This window comes from Henckelia pumila, chromosome 4 (genome assembly GCF_033568475.1).
Source record: "Henckelia pumila isolate YLH828 chromosome 4, ASM3356847v2, whole genome shotgun sequence".
Taxonomy (NCBI): domain Eukaryota; kingdom Viridiplantae; phylum Streptophyta; class Magnoliopsida; order Lamiales; family Gesneriaceae; genus Henckelia; species Henckelia pumila.
In genome coordinates this window covers 31,582,968-31,598,275 of record NC_133123.1, presented here as the reverse complement: position 1 = coordinate 31,598,275, position 15,308 = coordinate 31,582,968, and the positions used below count along the sequence as shown (strand labels likewise).

Here is a 15,308-nt window from a genome sequence, read left to right as displayed (position 1 = left end):
TCGGATAGGCAAATTGGTAACTTTTTTAAAAATTTATCCAATCGATTTGATCGGACGATCGGTTCGAAATATTGTTATATTATATAAAATAATAATAATATAATATAGTAATTGATATGTTTTAAATTTTAAAAACTTTAATTATATATATATAATATGTATATATATATACACATTTAACAAAGTCTAAAATCTAAACAGCAATATACATATAAGCAATATATATATATTAAAAAAATACATATAAGCAATATATATATATTAAAAAAATAATCAAAAAATAAGCTCAAATAATATTAAAATAATATCTTAACAAAATTCAAAACTAAATAATCATATATATATATATAACCCAAAAATAAAAATTTTAAAATTTAAAGGGGAAATAAATTTTTTTTCTAAGAAATTTATGAAAAAAAAATCAAACTATAAAAAAATTTAAACTATTTAAACAATAATTAAAAAATAGGTGAACCGGTCGGACCGTTCTTGACCGATTCACCTTGAACTGATTTGACCGATTTGAGCGGTCAAAAGGTTTCTGAGCATGTTTCAAACCAAATCGATTCACCTTGAATCGGTCTGACCGATCTAAGCAGTCAAAAGGTTTTTGAGCATGTTTTAGACTTCTAGACCAAATAAATGTTCGCAGTCGAAGGTCTGTCTGGTTTTTAAAACATTGTCTTTAATTAAATTTATTTTTTAAGGAACATTTTTAGGAGAAACTAAAATTTATGTGTTTTTTTTTTTTGGAATCCGCAGCCGTTGTTGTTAGTTACACACTAAATAATATTTGAGTTAACATAATAACTTACAAATTATATTATATAAGTAAATTTGACTGAGCAAACTATGTACCACAATCTATCATTTGGAAAATATTAATAACGAAATTGAACTCCTAACAATTTATCTAAAGCTCGTCAATTCCATAAACTAAAACAATCCTCTCGGCAAGATAAATTATATTTTTGTCTCAACAGAAATTATATTTTTGTCTCAACGTGGTTTTTTCCCCTCTCGCACTGCGGTTTTTATTCATAATAATTTTATTATGTGATTTGACATCAAAATAAAAAAAAAAATATTTTATTTAAAGAAAGATTAAGTAATATATAATAATTATAAAGCATGTGGGAAACACAATAATTGAAAGCCGTCCTTGTGTGAATTAAAATGGTACAAGTTGATAGGCGCACTATATTATTCTTATTATTCCTAAACTTATCCACTAATAATAATAATAATGTATTACAGTATATTATATTAATATATTATAAGCAAACTTATATCGATATATTATGTATATATGTAGACCATATTGATATTTTTGCTACAGAGTGCTTCTCTTCCTCTTATTTTCTCTCCTGTCCATTTTCTCATTGAATGAAAGTGGCAGCAGCTCCAGGCAGGTTTCTCTCGTTTTTGTGTTTATTTTTGTTCTTTTTATTTTTATAAAAACATTTTACCGCTTATAGTTGTGAAGATGAATCATGCGCAAGATATATGACTGCTGTTCTTGGGCTTCTTCTGTTGGCTTTTTTTCATGGTTTTAGTGTAAAACAGCTCGAAATTTATGGTGGCTACTGAAGCTTTAGTGGAATCTTTATGGTCAGCTGATTTTTTATATCTTGAGGAATAGTAATTGAGGGGAGAAAACAGGGGAGACAAGAATGCAGATGATTTCTTTGGCCTCCTTTGGAGAAATGATTTAGAGAGATTGATCTTGGATCGCGCTTGGTATTCTTTTGGGGGAATAAAGTCAATGTTTTATATTCGCCGAATCTTGTTGTCTTCAAAATTTCAAATTTTGTTTAACAAAGCATTTTTGGAAATTAATAAAAACTGAATCAGAGATTTTGGTATGAGAAATCTTTCTTGTTTTCTGCATCCAGCACTGTAAAAATTGCCTTTTTTAAGCTATATTTTTGGGTTTAGATAACAAGCTTCTGGGTTGACTCCACCTAGCTCAAAAGTTGATACGTATAATTTCAATTAATTGTTTGATTCATGTTTATCTTTTTTTTCTTTTTGTGATATGGGAACAAATTTTTAGTAAGCAAGAAGTTATTCTGAAGTCTGTCCTCTTATTCCTCCTAAGTTTTTTGGTTGGTGTTGTGGATTAGCTCAGTCAAACCAAACGTTCTTCACAAACCCTTGTCAATAATTAGTATATAGGTCATTCGATTAGATCCCAACAAAGTTTGGCATTTCTTTTCTTCTTTTGAAATTGCAAATTATTCTTATTATTAATCGAGATAAATTCTATTTTATAGTTTCACAAGGGTGTAAGATGTAATTTATTCATCACATGATAATATTTCAGTAAACTGTTGATATCTGGTTAGGAGAGAAGTCGTTGTAGAATTATATCAGATGGTTCTTATATACTTAGATTGATAATTGATTATCTATGCTTAAGCACAATAATTATTGTTTATTTGCTTTTTTAGTGTTTAGTAATCTTTTATTGATTTGTTCTACCCATCGAGATAGCTATTCAACCTATAGCTTGTATGAAAAGTCCAGATGCATTATTCAACCTTGTTTTCTTTTCTTTCTTTTTTTTTATTTTATTTTATTTTTTGAAATGCTTTGCATTATTTCTTCGATTCTGACTTTTTAAGGGAAATATATAATCTTGTCAACCATGCCATTAAAATGGCCTTTGTAGGATGTTTTAGCTATCCTTAGATATTATCCGCAAATTAATTTTTTTGTTGACAAATAGGTAAATTCCAAATTTTTGCATAAAATTTTTTTCAGTGCCAGACTTTGATATCACATCTTCTGTTCTTGAGGAGTCTACTTTATTCTGATTTTTTTACTTATTCCGTTCAGTTGCTAAACTAGACCGATATGACATCAGTAGTGATCCTTCGAAGTTGATGTTATCTCTACTTTCTTGGAACACTTTGAACTAAGTATGTGTTCTCCTGATGCTTCTGATCAATTTCACATGCTCTGTATTAGATACAGTAAAATATAGAACAGCTAACAAATTTGAGAGGATCTTTCTGGTACAAGCGATAAATCTCCTGTATTTATCAGTTGATAAATCTCCTGTATTTATCAGTTGAAAGGAGGAAAAAAGAATTTTATGCTTTATTATTTCATATCTGTAGTCTGTTTGAGTTCCAATATCATCAGTTATTTCTTGTTTTATTGGTGTTTGGTGCTAAAGATCATGAATTTTGGCCACCAAGTTGGACTGTCGTTATATATTGATTGAATTTCGTGTGCTCTCTTGTAAAAAATTAGGATGCTGAAGAGAAAAATAGGACTCCTCCATGTATACTTCACGGGAACATGAAAATGGAGTCACAAATTGCCTCGCATCCTTCTGCTTGGAGGATTGATATGGATATGACAGACAATTTACCGGTAAAACAATCAAGTGTTGAATTGAAAAAAACTCTGCTCTCCAAATACTATGAGTACTTGCCATATAACCGCCTTCACAAGGAGAGTGTCGTCAATGTCTTGCATTTTCGGGAAATGGGAACAAGTATGACCTACAGCCAAAATCCGTCGAGGACAAAGCCTTCATCATCTCATAAAAGGAATCAGTGCTTCTATACAAGGTCTCTTTGTGCAGCAAAGTTTGTGTCCTCTGTTCAGGCACTTCAATATCCTATTACCAATGTAGGCCAGTCAACAGAAGAAATCGACGAGAGGCTTCGCCCGAGGCAGTTTGAGTATCACCCGACTGACCCAAGTCTAATGGCTGTTGGAACCCTAGACGGAGAAGTTGTTATTCTGAACCATGAAACTGGAAATATTATTAAGTATATCTCACCTTGCCAGCAAATCAGCGGTATTCTTGGCCTCTGCTGGCTTAAAAAACAACCCTCAAAGGTATGTTGTTGGAACCAAACCTTATATTTGCACCTTCTTTTGTAAAGGTGATTATTAAACACTAAGGTAGTGTTTGAAAGAGCTTCTAAGAAGCACTTCTCAGCTTTTTCTTAACAAAATTTCACAAAATTTCAAAATTTTGTTAAGGAAAAGCCAAGAATTGCTTCCTAGAAGCTCTTCCAAATACTACCTAAGTCACCTCCATCCTCCAACAATCCAGTTAGTTTTGATTTGTCGGACAAGGTGGTATATAACATAATCGTATGATCATTAGTTCAATACCACTAATTTACAATCTTATTTATTTTTCTTCTTGTTAGCTTGAGTATTATTTTTGATTCTCTATTCTCGATATTTGATCAACTCACATGCATGTGTCTTTGATGAACCTGAGCTTTTGCTGATAGAATTGTATTGTATTTTGCCAATATAGCTCCTGGTGGGCTCGGATAATGATGCTTTAAGATTATATGACATCAACAACGTTACTTCAAAACTTGAAGATGGATACTCCATTCCTGCAGTTACCTTTGATGACTTCGAGCAGTTGACATCAGTTCATGTGAACTCAACAGATGATAGGTGTCTGACAAGTGGTTACTCTAAGAAAGTTGCCATATACGATGTATGCACTGGACAACGCCTACAATTGTTCACAGACATGCATCGCGAACCGATAAATGTGGCTAAGTTTTCAAATCATTCCCCTAATCTCCTCGCAACTTCTTCATTTGATCGTGATGTGAAGATGTGGGACCTTAGACAGGATCCCATGCGACCTTGCTATACAGCTTCAAGCTCGAGAGGAAATGTGATGGTTTGTTTCTCTCCGGACGATCTTTATCTACTCGTCTCGGCTGTAGATAACGAGGTACATATTTCATCTAAAATTCTAGTTTCTTATTGATGTAGCAAATGTTGTTAGGATCTTGCATCATTTTGAGTAATTATGTAATGGTTAATAAATGTGCCCCGTAAACTAAACTAGCCTTTTGGGTCTTAATAAATATATATCCATGACTGGGCCATGTTAAAATATAAGATTGTTAGACTGAGTTTGCGTCAGCTCATGTTTTCTGGGGTGAGTTAATGTATTCTGGCAGACGACAGGATCTGTTTTGTTATGGGTATTTGGAAATATTTCAGGTGAAACAACTTTTAGCTGTGGATGGGAGGCTTCACACAGATTTTGGGATCGTTTCTACTGGAATTTCTTATAACTATACACGTTCATATTATATGAATGGAAGAGATTACATTATCAGTGGAAGTTGTGAAGAACCTGCCATTCGTGTATGTTGTGCCCAAACGGGAAGGCGGCTGAAAGACATTTCTTTGGAGGTGGATAACAAACAAGATTCACACACACACACACACAAACACAAACACACATATCTCTCTCTTTCTCAACAAATTCTCAGTGAAGTTGGCTATCGTTTTAATGAAATACTGAAAATTTGATGATGTTCTTGTGACAGAACTCGGGAGTGGGGAGCTCAATATATGTGCAGTCATTGAGAAGCGATCCTTTTAGAGTAAGTTCTTTATTTTCTATCTACATATACTATGATCATATCTCAGCTGATCGATTTTCATATATTTACATTGAACGTTATGTGTTGTCAGGACTTAACATCGTTTTTTGGAAAAGCTTTAGTTGTTGCTATATACTTCTGTAATATTTCGAGAACTTATGATTGAGCTTACTTTTTTACTTTACCATGAATTGATTTTACATAAACCTTTCTTTATGCAGCATTTTAACATGGCTGTTCTTGCTTCCTACTCCGGACGTAAAACCAAGAATGAAATTATCAAGGTAGTTTCCTATCAGTACTACTTTTGTTACTGTTATTACTATTATTGGAGTATTGTTGTTATAGTTTGGATATGTTGGTGGTATGCACAGGTGAACTTACTTTCAACTAGCCATTGTGCCGAGGAGCACAACACTGGGCCGAATGTGCACCGCCCTTCCTACGGCAAGGGAGGCTAAGATTTCATGCATCAGAATTTCTACATTGAGTGCATTATTCAATGCTATAGTCAATCATTTGAATTGTATATACTATTCCATTTTTTGACATTGAGCATTCTTATATTTTTTAAGAATTTGCATGTATAATATTATATAAGTTTATATAAAAGTGAGTGGTACGCAGTGATTCACATTGTACGTATTTTGTTGAGCTATAGATCACTGCAGTGAGCTTTTTGTATGTTGTTCTGTCCTATATTATAGACAATAGAATATCACATTCGAGCAAACGTACTAAACTTGAGATTATCTTCATTGCATTGCATGTGCCTTGTGCCTTGTGCATAAAATACTTTACTACAGGCATTTCAAATTTAGAACCTTTGCTTTATGATACACCGACGAAGAATGAAACTATCATCTCCATCAATCTGAGGTGGTTTTCAATCTCCGTCGGCCATTTCTGGCGAATCTCGGGTTTCGCAAACGCTTCATTTCAATGTGTAAATGTAATGCAATTCAGAGGCTCGAGAAAAGTGGCATGGTGAACATTATCAGCATGTATAAATCGGCACAATACGAAGCATTTGAATAATTTCATAATGTTCCCAATACAATTACCCCCGGGAAGGGCAAGTGCCCTGCTCGACTACCTATCAGGACATCATGATTAAGCATTAAACTGATACATACGTCGATTCAGCCTAAAGGGGGAAATAAATTCCAACATTCTTGAGAAGTAGTAGCCTTTCACAGCCCCTTAGTTTGTTCGTTCTCTGGTGTGCGGTTTAAAATACTGCATAAAAATCAAGAGTCGTCTTCTTCCTCACAGGCAAGAGACCTCCTCGCAAAAGAATCGATTTGCCAAGAAATGTTGATTCTTGCATAAATGTGCAAATGATGATCCGTCATATTTCTGAGTTTTTCATCCTATTGGCTTTTACAAACAAACTAGAAAAGTTAAGTTCCCTTCCAACAAGATATATTATGAAACAAATGTATGCAGCCGCAAATGTGGAAACCACAGAAGTGAAGAAAGCGCCACTCTTCCCTTCGTCGGAGAAAAAATCAACCAAAAGATAGCCGTTGATAGCCATAACCAGGGCAGCCACAAGCCATGACACTATCTGCAAACCAAAAGAACACGAATGTTTTAGTTTGTCTTTTCTTGTTTCTGCATACGAAAAACTGGGCGAATTCAATATCTTTCAGATATGTGCACAAACAAGTGGTGTATTTCTGATGGAATAAACAAGCGCCTCCAAGCAGAAAATCTCTCCCGTCTTACACATTAATGAAGGACCAATTGATGCATATGGAACCTGAAAATTTATGAACAAGAAAATACCTGCAGAGCGGTGCCAATTTTGAAAATTCCCATCACTCTCTCTTTTGATACCAGGCAAAGCAGGGGAATGAGAGCAAATGGTATCTGAACAGATTGAAGCACATTAAGCCATTCATTTAGGACATCCAACGAGTCCTCCGATGTATCAAAAACAAGAGCAACAATAAGTGTCGGGATAATGGCAAAGCTTCTTGTTATAAGTGCTCTTATCCACTTTTTCAACCGTAGATTCAGAAATCCTCCCATAATAAATTGGCCAGCATAAGTTCCAGTTATAGTACTACTCTGGCCAGCTGCTAGTAAACCAATAGCCCAAATATAGTACACCGGAAATATTCCTCCTCCATACTTGTCATGAAGATACTGCCCTGCATTCCCAAGGCCAATATTGTTGGCTTGTTCTGTACCATAAAATCCCTTGGCAAAAACAGTCATGACAAACAGATTTATCATGAAAGAGATTGATAAAGCCAAGCCAGACTCGATCGAGTAGTACTTCAGGGCTTCTCGAACTCGACCTATCTTGTTTGTGTCAATATCTCTAGATTGTACTAAGGCGGAGTGTAAATATACATTGTGAGGCATTATAATGCACCCGACGACTCCCACTGCCTGCTGTATAGTTTTGGAGCTGAGTTTTGGAACCAGAACGCCTATATTCACAGATCAAATTAAATAAATGTTATCAAGGAGATCTCACAGTCATCGATTCATTAAGAGAAATTTTCTCACCTACTAAAAGTTCACGGCCACTGGGCTTTGTCTCACCGAACATCCATGCAAATGAGACGGCCATTGTTGCTATAAGGACAGCAAAAAGTGCTTCCAATTTTCTCACACCATAGTTCTCCAAAAACAAGAAGATGAAGCTGCATCAAGAAAAACACAAGACTGCACAGTTCAGATATTAAACATAAATGTTGAACCAGTATCCAAGTAATTACTGGACATTACATCATTTGAAAAAGAAACAAATGAAAAACATCCTCAAATTTTCTGAATATAATATCATGAAATCTCAACCACTGCAGACTTGAGTTCTACGTCTTACGAGAAATGATAAAACAATCCCATAAGCAATAAATACTTCAGACTCTCTTGTCCAAATCCAAATCCAAATCCAAATAAAGAACTTTGATCGAATCAATCACCATTCACCAATTCACCCTCAATCAATGCTATTTGACACTTCTCAGCTTTTTTGTTAACAAAAAATTGAAATCTTGCGAAATTTTGTTAACATAAAGCTGAGTCAAACACTACCTAAACCACAGAAAATTCACGTGCAATTATTTACCAGTCAAGAGCAGTAATAGTGACTCCAGCCCAGAGAGGAAAGAAACCAGCGCTCAAAATTTTAATAGCAATAGCACTGCCAATCACTTCCTGAATGTCGGCCCCAATCAGAGCCAGCTCCGTCATGATCCAAAGCAACAATCTTGCCCAGTTAGGATACTCCTCCCGGCAAAATTCCGCCAAATGACGCCCCGTTGCCACGCCGAGACGAGCCGCCAGCAGCTGAACCAACAGGCCCATGGCTGTGGCCCACAAAAGCAGCCACAGAAGAGAATAACCCGCAATCGCCCCCGCCTGGAGATCCCCCTCAAGGTTGCCCGGATCCAGGAACCCTATGCTCATCAAGAATCCCGGGCCCGTGAATAGCCACAGCTTCCGCCACGAAAAAGGCGGCGCCTTGGTGGAATAATCATCGGAGTCAACCCCTTCGTCCACTCCAATGACGTGAATTTTCTCCGACGCGTCATAGGCTCGTTCTTCTTCGTCTTCATTGAAGGAATCTGTAGGCCGATTCGTTAGCAATGGTTGCTGCTGGTCTCCCTCGAGTGAAGGCATGTTTCTTGAAGAAAATCACCGAAGAACTACAAAATTCTCGCGAATACTGATCAAGAGAAAATGGCTCTAGGAAAGTGACTTGGAGAGGGCAAATTGAGCGTGCATTTATGGAGTGATCGCGAAGCTAAGATCATCTATTAATTATAATATTGGTTAATCTTGCACTTTTTCGCAGTGCAGGAATAGAAGATGACGCAAAAGCTTGTGGGGGTGAGAAAAAAAGGTTCCACGCCCATTGCTGTTATTGTAAAGATTTCATTTTTACGCATGTGCAGGACCACACTGTTCTTTCTGAGAGCGAGAGCACCAATTTCTTTTTTCTTTTTTTTTAATTTTATAAATAATAGATGTGATTTTTTTTCACCGACTCTGACATATTGAGAGTGTTTGGTTCAAGACAAAAAGTGCTTATTTTTTTTAAATGATTTAATTGTTCTAAATGTATTTGAAGTATTTTTAAAAGTATTTATTTAAATCAAAATAACTCATATTTATAGTTTTTTAAATATTTTTTTATAAGTCAATTAAAAAAAATATTTTCAATCTATTTATCCAAACATAAAATTATTACATTTTTTACTTAAAAATTACTTTTAAAATCCAACTTAAAAAAAAACTTCTAAAAACAAAATACTTTTGTACCCAAACTGGTCCATTATCTAAAACTTTAGATATTAGATGAATCATACGTCATAAGCAAAATAACCTATTTAGCCTGTAAATTAATTTGACTCTTTAATGCATCATTTAATTCATTAAGGCATTGTTTAGTTTGATGTATTATTAATCTATGTATAAATTATCTCAATTAATTTCGCCTTATTTTCGTCATATTATTTATCTATTTATTAATTAATAATTTTACATCAATTAAATCAAATAAATTATAATCTACCTATCAAATCAAATAATGTATTAACTATTTTTTTTATTTATTTTTAATTACATTATATTACTTATCCATGAATTACTTATCTTATCAATCAAACCAAACGGTGCCTACGCATTCATAGATAAGGCTTTTATGAGTTAAAGTCCATGAAGACCACCGGAATAAATCAACAACCGCTAAGACTCATGCTGCAAGTAGAGGAGGAGTGGAGGTCAATAGTCAATAGTCAATAGTCAATAGTTAAATTTTGATTATTACATTGCATCCAAATCCTGTAAGGTTAAAATAGGGGTGAATTGGTGTTCAGTCCCTAAATCCAAAAGCAAATTAAGAATCAGTCCCTTGTCAAAAAAAAATTGTTTGCACTCCCTGGACCCACATTATTTTTCTCGGATAAAATTAAGTACAAAACATTGAAAATATGGTACAAATACAAGATATGTGAGCACTAATTGTTCAAGATCGAGTACAAAAAATATAATTTTGAGTATAAAATCTAAACATCTTTATTAATGTGAACTTGCAACATGTGTTTGAGTACTCAAAAATCATATATTTGTACCAGATCTAACACATTGGGTACTCAAAAATCACATACGCGTACCATATTTTCAATGTTTTGTACCGATTTTCATCCAAATAAGATAAATGTGTTATTAATATCAATATTTTTTAGTACTCGAAAATCATATATTTATACTAGATCTAACACATTTGATACTTAAATATCATGTATTTGTACCATATTTTTCACGTTTTGTACCAAATTTCATCCGAAACAAAACATGTGGGCCCGGGGAGTTTAAACAAAGTTTTTTTTCTGACAGGGACTGATTACCAATTTAAATTTAGATTTGGGGACTGAATTATAAATTACCGTTAAATGGCTGAATAGACACTGATCATAATATTTTCCGCTCTTTGTTTTAATCATACTTCAACAATATTATATGCACCTGACCATTAAATTATGGAATCCAAGTTTCATTACTAGGGTCCTTAGATATAGTTTGCAAAATTTCAAATATTTCAAGTTCATATATATATATATATATATATATATATATATATATATATATATATACGAAAAATCCCAATTATTGAGTGTACAAAATTTGGAAAGGAGTATGTATGTGGATAGCGAAGGATGACACACAATGACACAATTCATATTGTTTAAAAATCCCAATTATTGAGTGTACAAAATTTGGAAAGGAGTATGGATGTGGATAGCGAAGGATGACACACAATGACACAATTCATGCAAAAACAATATATTGAAACACTATTGGACAAGACATATCAAAACGGACATGGGGTGTATTCAAAGTAAAGATAGCCTCTTTGTTATGAGATAAACTTTGATTTAAACTTTTTTTTTTTAGTTTAAAATATCATAAACATAATTATTTAATCGGTTGAACCCATAAATTTTGACAATGGACCGGGATGCTTTTGGCTTTATGTTTGAGAGCATGGCGACATATGGACATGAATCCCAGCATAATTTAGGGTTTCATCGATCGAATATATTTTGAGAGATAGCAAACTAATACGTCTTCAAAATGTCGATGCATACGTATTTGATATCTTTTTATTATCATAATTACGAAAAATAATATCATAATATCACATTATCAAAAATAATACAATGAATATCATGAATCAGTAGGTGGAACGTACGTATACACACGTGCATCAATTGGTCCCGAAAAGATTCTTATATAAAATGCATCGCGTAAATAAAGGTAGAATCAACACTTTATGGAAAGAAAATTAAGAAATTAAAGAAATAAAGTGAACGACCCCCAATGATATTATTTTACATGGGAATGTTTTTACCTCAAACATTCTCGTGGGACCTCGAGAATGGCACACGTCTCTCTCAGCCACGAAGCTTCGTATGGTAATAGTTGTAGCAGTTTGCAGAGATGACATTGGATAATGGTGCGTGCAGTACGATGGGCTTTCGTGTGTCTGTTTCGCGACAAAAACTCGTAGATGAATTTGAGATTCTCTTTCAAATAATGTCCAATTAGCAACCTCGGAATATTATTGCAGACATGCCTATGTTTTCATATATCACCATTCCCCACATAAATACTGCGTGGGGCAGGCTTTAACTGAGGCAGCATATTTTAGATACAACTTTAAAGACATCTATTTTGTTTTATATTAATATTATTGGGTCGCCAGCTGCTTTACCTGGTGTTGGGACACTAGTATCTCATCTCAAGTTTTCTAGATAAGAGCACTCTTTGAGATCTTGTGAACTAGCCTTTTTGATAAAATATCGTGAATGACTTGGTGGTGTTGAAGTATGTGACTCTTCTCGTGTTGGGCCAGTCGTCCATTAACAAATAAAGGCAGCTGAGGCATTGGGCCTAGAAGGTAACTAATGGACTCAATCACAAGTTGTGGGCTGGGCTATGTGTTAGCTGGGATAACTACTTATTGGCCGAGAGATCTAGAAAATTGCACGTGCAACGCACGTGACACGTTATAATAATTTTATTAATTGGTTGCTTAGCTTTTTTAATTAAGTGTTATATATTTTACTATCAATTTCAAACTTTGGTTGTAATGATTTGATCTCTAATTAGTTATTGAAGTGAGAACATTATGTCTTTAATTTTTTTCTCTTTACGATCGATTTGTGGTATCTAATCGATGCTTTTATGTTTTACACCTTGGATTTAATTTATTTTTTTAATTAATGACTTTAAAACAATAACATATGTTATATATTTGTCGAGAAATGTAAAAAAATACATTGATTTTTTTAAACCGTAAGACTGAGCGTTTGCATTTTATTAAAAGCTATATATAGTTGATATATAATTGTGCAATTCAAATATTTTAATATGTGTAACAGTTTAAACACTACATTTTGATTATTTTACATAGCAAAGAGATAATTATTGTACCCAATAATCTTCTTCCCAATAATTATGCTCGCAATCAATGTGAATCGAAGTCATGACCATCACTTTGATACATATTGTATGGCCGAATGCTTATTGCATTTTTAATAATTATAGTCATTGGTAACAATACTAATTCAATATTTTAAACTATATTGTATCTCAAACATCATGTTTCGATTGGTCTTCTCAGTATGAATAGTTATTGCACTTCAACAATAGTAATATCTGTTAAATAATAATTTTACTTCTATTGATTTGTAAGTTAAAACAGTAATTTTTTTGAAAGTTAAAACAATAATTTATTTGAAAGAAAATAATTTTTTTAGTTCCATTAACACATCACATTTTGCTTTTTAGTCAATTGATTTGTCAAATTTAAGTTTTAATGCACTAGCTTTTAATTTTGACTATTTTTAATCCAATTGTTGACGTGACATCTAATAAGTCAAATTTTTTTTTAAGTTGCATCATTATTATAATGCCCATGTCAGTATTTTTCGATGCAAAATAAAGCATTTTCCAGTGTCACCATAACAATTAGGTATAAATATATTAAAATAAAATTTAGTATACAAAAAATAAATTTTGAAAACTTAGTGACCAAAACCTAAAATTTAAGAAGTTAGTGAAAAATAATAATAATTTTTTAATTTAAAAGTTTTAGTTGAAGATAAAATTTGATCTTCTATGAATAAAGTGTATATAAATCATATATATTTTTTTACGTCTGATAAAACATGATGTCTATATGACTTGCTTTGATTTTCAAGTTTTTTACTCATGCATAATACATTCACAATTTTTTGTATATTTTCTAGCGTATTGAATAACTTTGTTTCGTTAGCTTTGAAAATCAAATTTAATATACATTGAATAATATTTAACATATAAAATAATTAATGTCCTAACAAAAATACAATACAAAATAAATTTTTCTAACATAAACTCTTATGTTAAAGTATTAACAAATTTATGCCAAAAAATTAATTTAGTCGTACAATTATTTATTTAATTAATAATAAACATAATTGTTTCATAATTTTGTCATAATCTTATTTTAAAATCAAAAATATTAATATGTAAATGTCTTTTTTTTTTTCCTTTTTCTGAAAAATCATATACATATAATATGCAATAATCAAGGTAAACTTTTTTTATTTCTTCAAATCTTGTAATATTTTTTTTTTCAGTAAACTATCATAGTTAGATTACATAGTCATCACCATTAGTTTTATAATATTATTCCTACAATCTAGAATACCAAAAATTTTAGTTAGATTACTAAATTAAAAAAAAATAAACGAATTAAAACGAATTGATTGGATAAAATATGAGAATATCTTTCATTTATATGTGAAATATAGTCTCAATTATTTATGATCTGATTTACTTGTCTTGAACCAGATGACTAAATTAATGATTCTATTCATTTTTTTTTTTGCGAAACTATAATGACCGAAATATTATGTTAAAAAGTTTAGAAGACTAAGACATAGCGATGGTGATAAAGGTTAAAAGTAAGTTGTAAAATTAATATACATTTTTTAGATTAAAACAACTTTCAATTAATAAAACTTTAACTTTAGAACATGAATTAAATATTAATAATTAAATAAATAAATAAATAAATAAACATAAATTAAATACTCATTGAAAAAGCTACAAAATGACATAAAATAACCTTGAAAATGACAAAATGTTAGTCATTACATGAAATAAAATAAATACAAAACTGTAAATTCATAAATAAATAACCACTTTTATATAAATAAATATTATATATAATGTAGTTCAAACATCAACATGAAAGTTGGTTATAATTATATATTTTTTAATTTGGACAAAAAATATCAGTGTTGATTGCACTTTTAGTTCAACACTAAAATATTTTTAATCCCAAATTTTTTTTAAAGGATTACATAGTTAGTTATCACCATTATTTTTGTAGTCCCCCTTCTTAAAAAATGGAATTCCAAATATTTTTGTTAGCTTACCAAATGCAAAAAACAAACTAATTGATTGAATAAAAGAGGTTAATACATTTCTAATACAAGTGAAATAAAATCTCGATTTATGATATGATTTTATTTATTTTTAACAAGTCGATAAAAGTTAATAACTCGATTGAAATTTTTTGTTTTCTAAAAGTTTAATACTAAACTATGTTAAAAATTTAAAAGACTAAAAACATAGCGATGAAGATAAAGCTTGAAAGTAAGGTAAAAAAATTAATAAATTTTTTAGATTTATAGATAAATTAAAAATATTGCTTTCAATTGATAAAACTTTTTTTTCGAACATGAATTAAATATTAGCAATTAATTTTATCTACAATAAATATATAGATATATACAAATTAAATACTCATTGAACAAAACTATACAATGAATAAAAAACTTCAAAAACCTTAAAAATGACAAAACTAATTATTAAATTCATAAATAAAGTGCTACT

At 31.7% G+C, this 15,308-nt stretch overlaps 2 protein-coding genes across 2 annotated transcripts; one reads left to right on the top strand and one right to left on the bottom strand.

Moving 5' to 3' along the window:
* The first annotated feature begins 1,328 nt into the window (after positions 1 to 1,328).
* LOC140864845 (protein DWD HYPERSENSITIVE TO UV-B 1-like) lies at positions 1,329 to 6,077 on the top strand. Its single transcript, XM_073269228.1, has 7 exons — positions 1,329 to 1,412; positions 3,262 to 3,858; positions 4,292 to 4,729; positions 5,005 to 5,199; positions 5,337 to 5,393; positions 5,615 to 5,677; positions 5,768 to 6,077. Exons 2-7 carry the CDS (start codon positions 3,310 to 3,312, stop codon positions 5,852 to 5,854), a joined length of 1,389 nt encoding a protein of 462 aa, XP_073125329.1. The 5' UTR covers positions 1,329 to 1,412; positions 3,262 to 3,309; the 3' UTR covers positions 5,855 to 6,077.
* A 295-nt stretch (positions 6,078 to 6,372) lies between these two features.
* Positions 6,373 to 9,299, bottom strand: LOC140863371 (metal transporter Nramp3.2). Its single transcript, XM_073266747.1, has 4 exons — positions 8,482 to 9,299; positions 7,917 to 8,053; positions 7,185 to 7,837; positions 6,373 to 6,963 (listed from the first exon to the last, which is right to left on the bottom strand). Exons 1-4 carry the CDS (start codon positions 9,033 to 9,035, stop codon positions 6,745 to 6,747), a joined length of 1,563 nt encoding a protein of 520 aa, XP_073122848.1. The 5' UTR covers positions 9,036 to 9,299; the 3' UTR covers positions 6,373 to 6,744.
* Between the last annotated feature and the right edge of the window lie 6,009 nt (positions 9,300 to 15,308).